Below are 16,524 nucleotides of genomic sequence, written 5' to 3'. Positions count from 1 at the left end.
TTGTGTGTTGTTCAGTCACTCAGTCGTGTCCGACTCTTTGTGACCCCATGGGCTGCAGCATGCCAGGCTTCCCTGTCCTTCACCATCTCCCGGAGTTTGCTCAGACTCATGTACATATGGTTCTAGGGCCTGCTTTTTATGTGCCACATAACGCTTCCCTGGTGGCTCAGACAGTAAAGAATCCGCCTGCAATGCTAGACACCTGGGTTCGATCCCTGGGTTGAGAAGATCCCCTGGAGAAGGGATAGGTTACCCACTCCAGTATTCTTGCCTGGAGAATCCCACGGACAGAGGAGCCTGCTAGACTACAGTCCATGGGGTCACAAAGAGTTGAATACAACTGAGCGACTTTCACTAACTAATCTCATCATATTTTCCTATGCCATCAAAATATCTCTTTAAATGTCTTCCTAGCGTCCATCGAAAGTACATTACTTAACCATCCTGTAACTGTTGGACACTTAGGGGGTTTCTGATGTTTTGCTGGGGGAGACAGCCAAGTCTCCTTTTTAATGTATTTTTTCCCTTTCTATTTAAATAGCAAGGATTACATCGCATGTGCTAAGTCACCTCCGTCATGTCCAACTCTTTGCGACCCCATGGACTGTAGCCCACCAGGCTCTTCTGTCCATGAAATTTTCCAGGCAAGAATATTGGAGCAGATTGCCTTTTCCTCCTCTAGGGGAATCTTCCCAACCCAGGGATCAAACCCGCGTCTCTTGCGTCTCCTGCACTGGCAGGCTGGTTCTGTCCCACCAGTGCCACCTGATAAAGCAAGGCCCCGAGGGGCAGCATGCACAGAGGTTTGCCCCAGGCACTCACCAACTGAGATCTGCACATCTGCAACGATCCTCTGAGGCAGACGCAGTGGGAAGGGCTCGGCCCCCAATCGGGCCACGGCCTGCATCACCTCATCCCAGAGGCGAAGCAGCGGCTCGGGGTTCTCCAGGGTGCGGAGGTTCGCGGTCGGCACCGTCAGGATGATGTTGTCTGTGGCCAGCTCTCCCCAGGGACCTGGGTTCTCCTGGATCTGCCGCTTCCACTCCTCCTGGGTTGTCTCCCCTGGAAGACAGGCCACAGGGCTTGAAACTCACTTTCCCAAGTCCCTCCCATGAATGCATACCGCCTGAACCCCTCCAGGAGGAGAACACCAAGGCCATCAATAACCACATACCCCTCTAACCTTCTTCTACAAAGGCCCCAGGGATGTGATGTGGTTTGGTCTTTATCTCCTTGGCCTCAAATCTAAGGAAGCAGACCTCCCTTCCCTCTGCCAGTCCAAACCTCTCTCTCTTCCTACACCAGGCAGCCCCAGAGGGCCTCCTCACCCCCAGCTCTCCCTGTGCTTTGGGGTTCGCTCCAAGGCATCCACTCACCTAGCTTGTAGTAGGGAGCACGCACAGCTCCCTTAATGGTGACAGGCACGGTGCCCAGCTTGCTGCTCTGAGGCACGATGATGTACAGGAGGCCCCCCCAGAGGCAGGTGATGGACTTGGTGGGTTTGTCCAGGCAGCAGCGGTTAATCACCAGGGGGCCTCGGAACAGCTTGCTGGCCCTGGTCAGGTCATCGGTGTGGCAGCCAATCTGTATCTGGAGCAGAGAGATCCCCGAGGAGTGTGACCCTGGGGCACGTGTGGGCAGAAGGGGAAAGTGCCCAGGACAGGGGGACAGGAAGGGTCATGGGTCCAGGAACCCCAGCTAAGTCCAAGCATCCCACCATTTGTAAGCCCTGTGTTCGAAACCCATGAAATTGTACCACCCTCAAGGTTGTATGGAACAGACTCTGTTAATCTACTGGCAAGGGGTCAAACAGCTCTATTAAGGGTCCTGCTGAGACGCAGACCAGAGGGGCACCAGGTATGACGCAGATGCTAATTGTGGGGAGAGCCACTCCCATACAGAGTCCCTTGGTGTCTCTGTAACAGAGAATCCTAGGCTGGCTGTTCCCTGGGAGTGAATCTGGCTTTGGGAATGGGAAGAGGGCATCCTGCCTTCTGACCAGAGAGAAGGCCCAGGAGGAAGCAGTGTGACGGGCTGATGCAGTGAAGGATTGATTCCATTCTTCCTATTCTCCAAGGCCCCTGTTCCTGGGCCAGTGGAGTGACCCCTGTCCTCAGAGGTTTCCTGGGACTGTTTTCCAGGGTTTATGCTAAACAAGTTCCAGGATACATACAGGCACAAAATAGATGCTAACCATCACAATGACCCTCAAGGGGGACAGAGCAGGACGGTATCTGAATTTTGCAAATAGGATGTGTGTGTGTGTGTGTGTGTGTGTGTGAAAGTGACAGAGCCGGAGCGGACGGGGCAAGTGTGTGACGTCCCAGGGAAGAAGCCTGAGTGTGTAGCACCTCATGCTTCCGTGTGAGATGTACACGGGATGAAATGTGAACTGAGATTTACTAGATGCCACTGTATTTTAGGGCACCATCCATCTGGTATCTTTCTTCTTCCCACCTGTGACATTTAAGCTAAAAGCACAAGACTTGAGCCAGAAGTTGGTCAGGGCTGAGCCCTGGGGCTCTGAAATGTATCAAATCCATACATTTAAACCAATCAGTTAGATGTTCTGCCCCTTAGCTGTTTCATCCTAAGCAACTAAAGGGGCAGAAGTACATGCCCTCTATTGCCAACTGGGGAGGAAAATGCAACCCACTCCAGTCATCTTTCCTGGAAAATTCCATAGACAGAGGCGCCTGGTGGGCTACAGTCCATGGGGTCGCAAAGAGTCGGACACGACTGAGAGACTAAACGACAACATTGCCAGTAGGGTGTGTAGGAGGATTGAATAAGATGCCGACTATGAAAGCAGGAGCATCTGGCTTCTGTGTTATGTGGGGGGATGGGGCATGCCTTACCTTCAGGTCAGCAGAGGCGGCAGCTTCAGGCAGGGAGACCTCAATAATTTGCCTTCCGGGTATGTAGAGCCCGGTGCTCATCCAGCAGTACCTGGTGCCTGCCAAGAGTCAGGGAAGAGCAGGCGTTATCCTACCCGACACAATTCCATCTGAAGCCTGCTCCCAGAGTCCCTCCAGCAGCTCTGCCTCCCTGGCTCTCATTTTCCAAGCATTCCCTAAAACCCCAACCTCGTCCTCATTGAGATTTGCACGGCAGAGGCTGGAGATGGCCCCGGAGGTGACGAGACCTCAGCTGAGCTGCGGAAGTCATCCCCCCACGTTCCCACCTGCCCCGCTCCCATCTACCCCTCCTTCCTCACCTGGGTTGTTGCAGTTGACCTCCACGGTGATGGGAGATTCCGAGGGGCGCAGATAGGGGCTGCTGTACATGTCTTCAATTTCGGGGACTAATAGAGACAGGTCGCTTCCCGAGTGAGCCAGCCCCGTGGCCAGGGAGAGCATGGCACCCCGGCAGCAGTCGTTGATGACGGGATTCTCACGGGTCGCCACCGGGAGCCGATAGCGACTCAGCAGCTTCCTTAGAAGCCGGTGCACCGACATGTAGGCGGGGATCTCCTCCGCGGGGATTTGCAGAAAAGCCGCGCCGTCCGGACCCAGCTTGGCCAACCAGCCCTTCTCCACGTTCCCTCTCTTCCTGCCCATGATAACCTGGAACTCAGCCAGGGTGGAGCGGAAATGGTAGGTCCTTATCCCCGCCTTGGGAGTACGAAAGGGCCCCGGGTTGAGGCTTTGGCTGGTGATGCTAATGCCAAAGGGGTTGAGGAGGAGGTTTCCTGGGAACCGCGCCAAAGGGGATACGCCTGGGTTCTTGAAGGCCCACCACCAGGCCTGGGCTCCGACAAACAGGCCCCCGCCTTCGGCTACAAACTCCTGCAGCTCCTTGACTCCTACATCACTCACGGGCTCAAAGCAGTAGACACTGGCATCGCTGGTCAGATTGGGCTCAATGCTGGTGTCTATGCCCCCCACGGCGAGCAGCCCACTCAGAGTCCTCAGCTCCGTCTGCACCACGATCTTGCCTCTGCGGCCCGCGTCCAGCCAGCGGACGGCGTTGAGCAAGAAGGGGCCCAGTTTACCCACGGTGAATAGGACCTTGTGGCCGGTCACGACCACCCTGCCCCGGCCGTAGCGGGCAGCCGCTATGACACAGCCGTGGTAGGAATCTAGCCCCAGGGGAAAGGCTAAGGCCCCGTGCACTAGCAGCTGGGATGGGAAACAGTCCGAATTGGTGATGTCCAGCTCAGAAATCCCGTGCAGGAGCTCATCTCTGTCCTCGGAGAGATCATCCTCACAACTGCAAAAGACACACGTGTTCTCTGTTACAAAGCGCTCAGCACAGCACCCAGCATGTAGCAAGCGGCAGACTTACTAATATCATCTTTAGCTCTTGCGAGAGAGCTAGGACAGACCTGAGCTCCCTGGGTGCGGAGACTTGTTGGAGGGAAGACAGAGGGCCTCCACAGATTGATCCTGCTCTATCCTTCTCTGTGTATTAACCTGCCAAAGAAAATCTTGAAAGCAGTCCTGCTGGGTTTACTCAATATTGTATCTTAAATAGTCTGGATTTAAGTGTCTGTTCAGTCTTTTAAGCACTATATGAAGAACTGAAGGAGAAATCATGGTTTCATTCTGCTAAGGGGGCTTATTTATAATTTCATGCCACTAGCTTTCTGCAAATAAAGCAAACAGCTGAGTTCTCGTTAGTGGCTCGAGTGAAGAACCACTAGTATCCCAAAAGGCTGGGCAAGGAGCTGACTGGCCTCAACTCTTATAGGACCCTCTTGTTACTTGAACACAAGAGGACTGACTGTCTACACCCAGAATTCCATACATTCATTCTGGCCCAACAGAAGTGACACATATCCATGCTATAAGGCTCTTCTCATCACCAACTGCTTCTGTCTCTGTGTGTGTGCATGCTCAGCTGTGTTTGACTCTTTGCAACCCTTTGGATGGAGCCCACTAGGCTCCTCTGTCCATGGGATTCTCCAGGCACGAATATTGGAGTGGGTTGCCGTTTCCTCCTCCAGGGGATGTTTCTGACCCAGGGATTGAACCTGCATCTCCTGCATTGCAGGCAGATTCTTTACCTGCTGAGCCACTGGGGAAACCTCAACTGTTTCTAATCTAAGGGTAACAAACTCCTATAAGGCTTCAGGACGCCTATAACCCCAAAATGGGGATTCAGCCCCAGACAGTGGGATTATGAAGGTGACGAGGTAGAGTGATCTCTCTCTATAAGCTTGAGATCCCAGAGCTAGTTAAGCCCCTCTCACTGATTGTGTGACTGTATGGTCAGAGGCAGCTGTAAGGAAACACTGAAAAAGGGGAGTCAGGTAGTGGCATGTCTGTAGTATTTGTGTTGTACTCTCTGTGGTTGGCAGAGCTGTAATTAACTGATGGGGAAACTACAGTCCTCTTAGCAGGCCCAAACCTTTCCTGAAGATAAAGGCATCACCCTACAAGATGGCTCTCCAGCTCCTTGAAGCACTAACATTAAAACCACTCATCCAGCTGTTTTTGCTCTGATTCCAAAATCACCAGACAACCTTGTGATTACAATATTGCTTCTAGTGATCATTTGCCTAAAGAAAGAAGTCATTCTTTCTTTATAGAGCAGCCAGGGTGGTCTATTTTTTGTGGCATTTATATTTCTCCAGCAACATCTTAGTATATCTTTAATTTGCTGATTTTATTATATATATTAATAATAATATAATTATTGTATATAGATACTTGCATTGTATAGAATATATTTGCATATATAATCTACAATATATAAAATACAATACAATATATAATACAATGTATAATTGTATTATATTGTATATAATATTGTCTATTAATAAATAAAATTATTATTGTATATAATTAATAATAATTTGTGCTTAGTCACTCAGTTGTGTCTGACTCTTTGTGACTCCATGGACTGTAGCCCACCAGGCTCTTCTGTCCATGGGGATTCTCCATGCAAGAATACTGGAGTGGGTTGTCATGCCTTCCTCCAGGGGATCTTCCCAACCCAGGGATTGAGCCCAGGTCTTCCACATTGCAGGAGGATTCTTTACCATCTAAGATACCAGGGAAACCCAATTAATATTAATATATATTAATAATACATATATAATAAAATCAGCAAATTAAATATATACAAAGATTATACATACAAAATTAAGTACAAAGTGTTTTAGTTCTTATAATGAGTTCTGCTCATAATTTCAAGCAATTAACTGTCTTACAAGTGTAGTCAGTGAAAAGGTGATCTACACTGGCATTAAGGTTTATACACTAGCTTGTTACAGCAAAATGAGAAACACTGAATGTGCCAAGTTGAGACCCAGACACTGTGTCAATAGTAGGCTTCATCAGCAGGACCCTAGGTGAGGTCCTGCTCACCGATGAGGCTGGGACATCGTCATTTCGTCTGTTATTTCCAACAGCCACAACTTATGTGCAGGGGAAGACAAATGATTGTTTCATTAAAAAACCTGAAGTGGATTTTGACTTTTCCTGTTCCTCTCTGTTTTGAAATGAAACAAAAGTTACATAAAAAAGAATAAAACCATGATAGTACTAGATTTCAAGAAGGGTGCAGTCAGCAAACTGGGACAGGAGGTATTAATAGGAAAGATAAACCAAACAAAATCAGATTGATCAGAAACCTAAGAGAAAAGAAGAATCTGGAACTGCACATAAGTGAAAGAGAAGATCAAGAAAACAAAAACAACAGGGGTTATCATTTGTCCTGAGAAAATGTACTTCAGTAACCAATAATGACCAATCTAGAAATTCAATGCCATTTAACACTTAAACAGAAATCAAAAATATTTGATGAAAATTAATAGCATGAAATATAAGCACCAATCTAAACAAAGGGAAAACCAACTCCCTCCAAAATAAGTGATAACTGGAGAAGGTCCTAAATAAATATTGTATATCATTGGAAAGTTTTGAGATACATTATCTCTCTGCAGGAAAAAAAAGGAGACAGGCTGCTATAAAAAGTTAATAATCAGAATAAAAATATAACTGCCAAACAGACAATCCTATTTAATACAAGGGCAGAAAAATAAGTATTGATATAGCTGAAGACTATGAATAAACCAATAGGCAGGTTGAGTGAAGTGATTCATTAAGAGAAAATGAAGGATAGATAAGAAGACTAATGGCTAGCAAGAAGTTCTAAAAGCAAAGTACAAAGAAGAAATAAACATTTAATTTGATGAAAATTTCTTTGTGCTGAAAAAAAGATCTGAGTTTTTAGAATGAAATGACATTACCGACTCTATGGACATGAGTTTGAGAAGGCTTTGGGAGTTGGTGATGGACAGGGAAGCCTGGTGTGCTGCAGTCCATAGGGTCACCAAGAGTTGGACATGACTGAGCAACTGAATTGAACTGATTATATGAATGCAAATCCGTATAAATGAAATAGAGAAGGTCTGGTCAATTCATAGCAAGTTTATGAGCTTCAAAGGACAAGGGAAAGCAAAAACCAAACTACTACAAAGAAAAAAGTGAAATCAGTGCCCTAAAAATAGTATTTCAGTGCAATGAAAATATTCTGCAGCAAGACTCTTCACTGCATAGGGAATACTGAAAGTGTCAAAAGGATTACTGAAACTCACCACTCACTAAAGGTTTTCAGAGAAGTGACTTGAGGTTACGCTGTAGGTCTAGAAAAACAAAAATGAATACAATATAGGAACAGATTGTCTACACGAAGCAGTGATGGGCAAAAGTGCCCATGTACTGTATAACTAATGCTGAAAAACTGCTGATAAAGTTCTTGTGATATTTTATGTGATTGGCAAGAAATCACTCTGAATTAATAGGAGACACAATATTAAAAACAAAGCGAACAAAGAAACAAAGCTAAGGCAAAACCAAATTACAACCAGAAAACCAGATGATTTCAAAACTTGGGTAGTAAGGAGTGAGCACAGAAAAGTGTAAGGATGGGAGAAATGGAATTCTTGTTTTGAGTGAAAAGGTAGATTATAAAAACAAGTTAATTGTCAACTCAGACAGAAAAATGTACATTTGTTAAAAAATTAAAGGCAACATGGTAAACATGGGTATTAATGTATAATAAAAGGTGGCATTTTATATTACTGGGAAAAGAGGAACTGGACCTATACGTCACCCAAATACATAGTAAAATTTTCAAATGTATCAGAGATATAAATTTTACAAATGAAACCACACATGCACTGAAAGAAACCAAGAGTGGAATCTTTCATTATCTCTGTTGTCCATTGTTCAGTCGTGCCCAGCTCTTAGCGACCCCGTGGACTGCAGCATGCCGGGTTTCCCTGTTCTTTTACTCTCTAGGGGTGACGAAAGCATTCTAATTATGACCTCCAATCAGAGGTGATAACAGAAGATTGACAATTATTATACAGTGTTTTGATCACTTAAGCTTCCCAGTAAATTTGGAAATTATGTTAGTTATTTTCACTTGCATTTAATTTTAGAACCAGTTTGAACTTTGGTTGGGATTGGACTGAATAGCTAATTTGGGGAAAAATTGACATCTTAAAAATACTGAGTGTCCTGATCCATCAACATGGTGTATTTCACTATTTCTTTAGGTTTTATTTAATTTCTCCCAGTGATGTTTTTTGATTTTCAGCATACATGTTGTGTGACACATTTTGTTAAATTTATTTGCTAGTATTTCATGATGTGGGACCCTGTCTTAACAGATATTGTATTTTTAATTTCAATGATCAATTACTACTATATAAAAATACAATTTATTTTTGTATATTGACTTTGTATCCTGAAACCTTGCTAAACTCAATTATTACAGTGGCTTTTTTTTTTTTTTTTTTGCAGTTTTAAGAATATTTTACATAGAAAATCATGTTTTCTGCAAACAAACATAGGTGTGCTTCTTAAATTTAATCTCTATGCTTTTTTACTTGCCTTACTGCACTGGCTAGAAACTTAAGTACAATGTTATATAAAAATATCCTTCCTGGCTTTGTTCTCAATCTGAGGGTATTTCACCAGAAAGTATGCTCTTGGCTATCCGCTTTTCAAAGAGGACTCATCACACTGAGCAGTTTCCTTTTATTTCTGCTTTGTGGAAATTTTATCATGATTTGATATTGAATTTTGTCAGTTCTTTTTTTCTGTCTGTGTGCAACTATTGAATTATATGATGTTTCTCATTTATTTTGCATTAAGAAAATAAACTGTGAATTAATTTGATATCTGAATGTTAAACCAGCCAAGCAGTCCTAGAACAAGCCTTATTTGTCATGATGTCTTATCCTTTTTGGAAGGAAAGTTATGAGCAACCTAGAGAGCATATTCAAAAGCAGAGACATTACTTTGCCAACAAAGGTCCATCTAGTCAAGGCTTTGGTTTTTCCTGTGGTCATGTATGGATGTGAGAGTTGGACTGTGAAGAAGGCTGAGCGCCGAAGAATTGATGCTTTTGAACTGTGGTGTTGGAGAAGACTCTTGAGAGTCCCTTGGACTGGAAGGAGATCCAACCAGTGCATTCTGAAGGAGATCAGCCCTGGGTGTTCTTTGGAAGGACTGATGCTGAAGCTGAAACTCCAGTACTTTGGCCACCTCATGTGAAGAGTTGACTCATTGGAAAAGACTCTGATGCTGGGAGGGATTGGGGGCAGGAGGAGAAGGGGACGACAGAGGATGAGATGGCTGGATGGCATCACTGACTCGATGGACGTGAGTCTGAGTGAACTCCGGGAGATGGTGATGGACAGGGAGGCCTGGCGTGCTGCAATTCATGGGGTCGCAAAGAGTCGGACATGACTGAGCAACTGAACTGAACTGAACTGATTATCCTTTTTACATATCATCATCTATTTACAATATTTTATTAAGAATTTTTGCATCTATGTTCATGAGGGACATTGCTCTGAGTTTTCTTGTCTTACAATGTCTTTCTTTGGCTTTAATATCAGAGAAATACTGGTTTAATAAATCAAACTACAAAAACTTTCCTCTCCTCTTATTTCTGAAAGAGTTCATATAGAGTTAGTATCAAAAAAGACACAGTGCAAACTATAAGCAGTGATTACCTCTGGACAGAAGAATTAGTAGGAGGCAGAGGTGGGGGACGAAGGTCTTTCACTTTTTACTTTTCATCCTTTGGGACTATTTCTTTTTTTCCCAGTAAGCATTTATTTTGAAATTGCAGAAGGGAAAATGTTTACAAAAAGGAAAAGAAAACTCAATTGTGATTTAGCAATTTCTTTTCTAAAGTGGCACATCTTCCCACTTGAATTCACTCTCTAAAAACTTCTAGTTTTGTGAGAACCAGTTAATACAATTTTATTATAAATGGCTAGGAATGTAGTAAGAAGCACAAGGTTTGGTAGGTATGTATGTTCACCCCACCTTGCTGGGTCATGACCTGACTTAACGTTGGCAGTTAGCATTCTATCTATCCTAGCAATGACTTCCAAGGACTTGTGGATCCTTGTTACAAATAAGTTTATTAATATCTGTTCAGATATTTTATCTGCCTGCAATGCAGGAGACCTGAGTTCAATTATTTTCAGAACTACTTGGGGACTCATATTCATGTTGATTATCTTCAGTAATTTGGCAGGTTACTTATTTCACGTAGATAGTCAAGTTTCAAAATTCTGAAATCTTCTTAATCTGGAATTCAAAAGACTGTTTTATATACAATATCCCTTGACTATCTTTCAAAATGAAGTGGAGATTATCTATCTATCTATATATGGTATCAACTTCTGCTGCTGCTGCTGCTGCTGAATCGCCTCAGTTGTGTCCAACTCTGTGTGACCCTATAGACGGCAGCCCACCAGGCTCCCCCGTCCCCGGGATTCTCCAGGCAAGAACACTGGAGTGGGTTCCCATTTCCTTCTCCAGTGCATGAAAGTGAAAAGTGAAAGTGAAGTCGCTCAGTCGTGTCCGACTCTTATCGACCCCATGGACTGCAGCCCACCAGGCTCCTCCGTCCATGGGATTTTTCAGGCAACAGTACTGGAGTGGGGTGCCATTGCCTTCTCTGGGCATCAATTTCTAATGTCTGCCAGTTCAGGTTTCATAGGAGTGTTTTCAAGCCAAGGAATTTGGAGCATGTGGACATTTCAAAGCATGACTGTTGTTCTACATTCTTTTCTCTGTATCTCTAATGATTGTGAATATACACAGATCACTGAAGACTGAAAACCATTCTCAATGGAGTAATAGCTGAAATGAGGTCAAGGACCTTCTATTATACTCAAGTACTTTCCATTTAAAGAGAGAAAGAGAGTGGAAAGCACACGCTAAGTCACGGTGCGTAAATTGCTAGCTGCAACCTCAGGTTTCTGAGTTCTACTGAACCTAGATATCACAGACTTCTTCCTACAACAGGTACTTGTTTTTTGTATTTCCTCCAAGCTGGTTATTGGAGATGTTTCTGCACTTCTGATTCTCAGATCTCTGGAAATAATTTTCTTGAAATAAGAAATAATGCCTGAGATTACAGCATATACTCAACAAAAATGCTGGCCTAAATGAATGGATGAATGAACAAACACAGAACAAGAACTCTTAACAGAAGCCTGAGATTTGTGTTAAAATGGGACAAGGGCCTTCTTATCCAAAAATAGAGCAAACTATTGTGGTTGAGTCTCCCAGAACCTCCCTTAGACTGATTATCTAATGATATGTTTAATCAGCATAAGTCTCTTTATTGGTAATGCCAATTCCATGTCTAGCCCTTGCTTGGTTAAATGCATAAAGAGGATAAAACATGGCAGCTGGTCCTGCTGCTGCTGCCTCAGTTTGATGGAGGAAATAGGAAAAGTATCAGTTAAAATATCAATAGCTTATACAACTGGAGTAGAACACATGACTTGGGGCAAAGCAGCATAACGATGGATGCCAGGTATATCTCAATGGTTGGAAACGATATTCATGACCTCATATGCTTATATACCATAACATGAAGGCTAATGTCAAAACAAAGCATTTTAGATACTTTGAGGAGAAGGCAATGGCAACCCACTCCAGTACTCTTGCCTGGAAAATCCCAGGGGTGGACGAGCCTGGTAGGCTGCAGTCCATGGGGTTGCTAAGAGTCGGACACGACTGAGCGACTTCACTTTCGCTTTTTCACTTTCATGCATTGGAGAAGGAAATGGCAACCCACTCCAGTGTTCTTGCTTGGAGAATCCCAGGGACGGGGGAGCCTGGTGGGCTGCCATCTCTGGGGTCGCACAGAGTCGGACACGACTGAAGTGACTTAGCAGTAGCAGCAGCAGGTACTTTGAACATGTTTCTTAATTCACTGAATTCTTACAACCACTCTTAAAGGTAGTCATTATTAATCCTGCTTTAAAGATGAGACTTACCTGTTGCTCAAGGTTTTAGAGCAAGCAACAGACATTATCTAGGAACTTATTAACCTCAGATATGCAGATGACACCACCCTTATGGCAGAAAGTGAAGAAGAACTAAAGAGCCTCTTGATGAAACTGAAAGAGGAGATTGAAAAAGTTGGCTTAAAGCTCAACATTCAGAAAAGTAAGATCCTGGCATCCCGTCCCATTACTTCATGGCAAATAGATGGGGAAACAGTGGCTGACTTTATTTTGGGGGGCTCCAAAATCACTGCAGATGGTGATTGTAGCCATGAAATTAAAAGATGCTTACTCCTTGGAAGGAAAGTTATGACCAACCTAGGTAGCATATTAAAAAGCAGAGATATTACTTTGCCAACAAAGGTCCGTCTAGTCAAGGCTATGGTTTTTCCAGTAGTCGTGTATGGATGTGAGTGAAAGTGAAAGAAAGAAAGAAATTGAAGTCACTCAGTCATGTCCGACTCTTTGCAACCCCATGGACTGTAGCTTACCAGGCTCCTCTGTCCATGGAATTTTCCAGGCAAGAGTACTGGAGTGGATTGCCATTTCCTTCTCCAGGGGATCTTCCCGACCCAGGGATCGAACCTGGGTCTCCCGCATTGTAGGCAGACACTTTACCATCTGAGCCACCAAATGTGAGAGTTGGACTATAAAGAAAGCTGGGCACCAATGAATTGATGCTTTTGAACTGTGGTGTTGGAGAAGACTCTTGAGAGTCCCTTGGACTGCAAGGAGATCCAACCAGTCCATCCTAAAGGAGATCAGTCCTGGGTGTTCATTGGAAGGACTGATGTTGAAGCTGAAACTCCAATCCTTTGGCCACCTGATGTGAAGAGCTGACTCACTGGAAAAAACCCTGATGCTGGGAGGGATGGGGGGCAGGAGGAGAAGGGGACGACAGAGGATGAAATGGTGGATGGCATCACTGACTCAATGGACGTGGGTTTGGGTGAACTCCGGGAGTTGGTGATGGACAGGGAGGCCTGGCGTGCTGCAATTCATGGGGTCGCAAAGAGTCACACATGACTGAGTGACTAAATTGAACTGAACCAAAAGCTGGCCTCCACTAAAACGGTGCTTTTCCAAGTAGATATGAAATCTCTTACTAGAATCCTGAGTCTTGAAATGAGGCTGTGTTTATGACAGTGGACCCAGTATTTGTTTGAATGAATGCATAATAGAAAGGTGGCTCTGCACACAAAGTACAACAGCCACTGCCTTCAGAGCTGGAGGCAGAGTGGAGGCCAGTGAGGATAAGTAGAAGGAAGAGTAGACATTGCTCATCGAACAGAGTCTGGGGGTGTGGTCATACCAGCAACACGGTGGCTTCAGTCCAGTTCAGTTGCTCAGTCGTATCCGACTCTTTGCAACCCCATGGACTGCAGCACACCAGGCTTCCCTGTCTATCACCAGCTCGTAGAACTTACTCAAACTCATGTCCATTGAGATGGTGATGCAATCCAACCATCTCATCTTCTGTTGTCCCTTTCTCCTCCTGCCACGTGGTGGCTAGTACCCTACAAGGAGACCATGGTGCTTTCTAGGCAGGAAGTAAGGGCAGTGACTCTGAGGCTTGTGTCCTGACATCTGTGGGTGTTCTTACCAGGCTAAAAGTGGATCATAAGGCTTTATCACTTAGGGTTTTATTTTTATGATCATAAAAGTAGTAATTTCTTCTGTTGAAAATTTGATTCATTTTGATAAGGCCTGTGGACAGTTTACTCTTAGAAAGTTTACCCTAAGATCTTATTTAGAATGTATTTTAATAAGAAATGTACAAGTAACAAAGTCAAAGCTATCTTAATTCACACTTGCATGTTCAAATGTGGGTTTAAAAATAAATAGCAAGACATTTGGGCAGAGTAACTAAATCCACAGGGACTTTCAATGTGAACTTGATGGCCAGTGATGGAAAGAACCTCTGTTACTGAATTCTAATAGAAGCATGTTGGTGTCTAGTGTTGTCTGATACTTCTAAAATGAACTGACGATATGTAATACAGTATTACATAGTTACAAGATGACTGATGAAAGATCCAAAGCTTCAATAGAAACCAAATGATTAAATAAATGAGGTATATATTGGCATTCACATAAATGCCAATTTTAAAGATTACACAGAATGTAATTATATATAATTGTTTTTATATTTTTAAAGATTACATAAAATGTAATCTATTTTATAATTTTAATAATTACACAGAATGAAAAATGTGTATGAGCAGAATTCAAAACAGCATGTATATTAAGATGACAAGGGTATAAAATTATGAATGAATAGGAAAGAGATGAAAACAGTTACATTGTGGGTTTATGATTTAATAATTTTAAAATAAAAATTAGAAAGTAAGGGATCCAGCAATATTGAAAAAGTAGTTTAAAATAGTATGCCATGAAGAATAATCATAATTCAAAAATACAGCTGGCCTTTGAACAACACAGGTTTGAAATGTGTGGGTCCACTTCTTTGCACACACACACATGATTTAACCACAAAGGAAAAAATTTCAGATTCAGAGAGATACAGGCATAACCAAAGAAAAAACAGGTATGATTTTGATAGAGAAAAACATCTTTTAAGGAAACTAACTTAACTAAAGGGGATTATGCTGTTAATGGAATGAGGCTCAGGTTTTACCTTGCTGTTCCTTAGAATGGAGATCTTTGTAAGCAGAAGTTTGATCAACCTGATCAATCTCTGTGTCTCTGAATAACTCTTTTCTCACTGCACATGTGAGTATGGAGCTGTGGGGTGTTCCAGGAGTGCCATGCCAAGGAGAGGCCACAGATCTTCCCCAAAGTCTCTATACTAAACCTGGTGTGCCCTCCTCACCCAGTCCACCCTCACCTCACTCTGCACCCATCAGAAATACCTATGCTTTTTGCTCCAAGGATGCTGAGAGTTTTCATGTACAATATAAGGCATGGCCTGGTGTGATTTTTCTACTGCTAGGACTACTCCAGCTTCTCATCTCTTTCTTCATCCATCCAATCATCCATCTAATACGTGTTTACTGAGCACCTACTAACCATGTTCAATACTGTATGAGGTGCTGGAGGACAATGTGAATGGAACAGGTTGGGTGATGTCCTCAAAGAACTTTCCATGAAGCCTGTCCCTGAATCTATCACCTGCCTCCTTCATTCTCCATCATCATGTCTTTTGCTCCCAGAGATAAAGTCATCTCTAAGGTTAAAGATGTGCCACCTTTCTGTATCTCAGCTTTTGAATTCTCTAGCTCTTCAGTTCAGTCAGTTCAGTCGCTCAGTCGTGTCCGACTCTTTGCGACCCCATGAATCGCAGCATGCCAGGCCTCCCTGTCCATCACCAACTCCCGGAATTCACTCAGACTCACGTCCATCGAGTCAGTGATGCCATCCAGCCATCTCATTCTCTGTCTTCCCCTTCTCTTCCTGCCCCCAGTCCCTCCCAGAATCAGAGTCTTTTCCAATGAGTCAACTCTTCGCATGAGATGGCCAAAGTACTGGAGTTTCAGCTTCAGCATCATTCCCTCCAAAGAAATCCCAGGGCTGATCTCCTTCAGAATGGACTGGTTGGATCTCCTTGCAGTCCAAGGGACTCTCAAGAGTCTTCTCCAACACTCTCTAGCTCTTACTTCCATCCTAATCCCATCTGGTTGGATATTTCAAAACTTTTCTGAAAGCTCTCTAGACTTTATTTGTTTTCCTTTTCCTTATATTTCATTTGCAAGCAACCTTGACCTATGACCTTCCTGGATCAGTCATGCCAACCCTGAGATTCAGCAATATATACATTTTACTAGGTCTTCCCTGTAGCTAAATGGTAAAGAATCTGCCTGCAACACAGAAGGCCCGGGTTCGATCCCTGGGTCAGGAAGATCCTGTGGAGAAGGGAATGGCAATCCACTCCAGTACTCTTGCCTGGAGAATCCAATGGACAGAGGAGCCTGGCGGGCTACAGTCTGTGGGATCGCAGAGCGTGGGACATGACTGAGCGAGTAACACTACTACACTACACTATACATTTTATAAGCTAGATGCTGGGGGACACAATGGTTACTAAGGAGTTTCTCCCATCCAAGAGCTAAGTAATCTGGTCTGAAAATGTAGCAGCAACAAGGGACCCTGCCCTTCCTGTGTCTCAGGGTATTTTAACACTCTGATTGACTTATGATGAATCTATGTTTGAATGCCAAATTCTCTTCTGTTAGCCTTGGAGTAGCCTGAAGACAGAAGCCATGCGTCTGCTTTTTAATCTGGGA

General features: G+C 43.8%; 1 protein-coding gene across 6 annotated transcripts in view; it reads right to left on the bottom strand.

The window, feature by feature from the left end:
• LOC113891063 (TRPM8 channel-associated factor 1) overlaps window positions 1–16,524 on the bottom strand; it is a 51,322-nt gene that overhangs the window by 8,188 nt on the left and 26,610 nt on the right. For all 6 annotated transcript variants that reach the window (XM_027538749.1, XM_027538748.1, XM_027538750.1 and 3 more), the window contains 4 exons: window positions 3,218–4,212; window positions 2,859–2,956; window positions 1,377–1,590; window positions 823–1,062 (listed from right to left, as the gene is read on the bottom strand). In XM_027538749.1, coding sequence (XP_027394550.1) covers window positions 823–1,062; window positions 1,377–1,590; window positions 2,859–2,956; window positions 3,218–4,212 — 1,547 coding nt within the window. The remainder of the gene's footprint in view (window positions 1–822; window positions 1,063–1,376; window positions 1,591–2,858; window positions 2,957–3,217; window positions 4,213–16,524) is intronic.

Source organism: Bos indicus x Bos taurus, chromosome 4, assembly GCF_003369695.1.
Source record: "Bos indicus x Bos taurus breed Angus x Brahman F1 hybrid chromosome 4, Bos_hybrid_MaternalHap_v2.0, whole genome shotgun sequence".
In the NCBI taxonomy this organism is placed as follows: Eukaryota; Metazoa; Chordata; class Mammalia; order Artiodactyla; family Bovidae; genus Bos; species Bos indicus x Bos taurus.
This window is presented reverse-complemented; position numbering and strand designations above follow the sequence as displayed.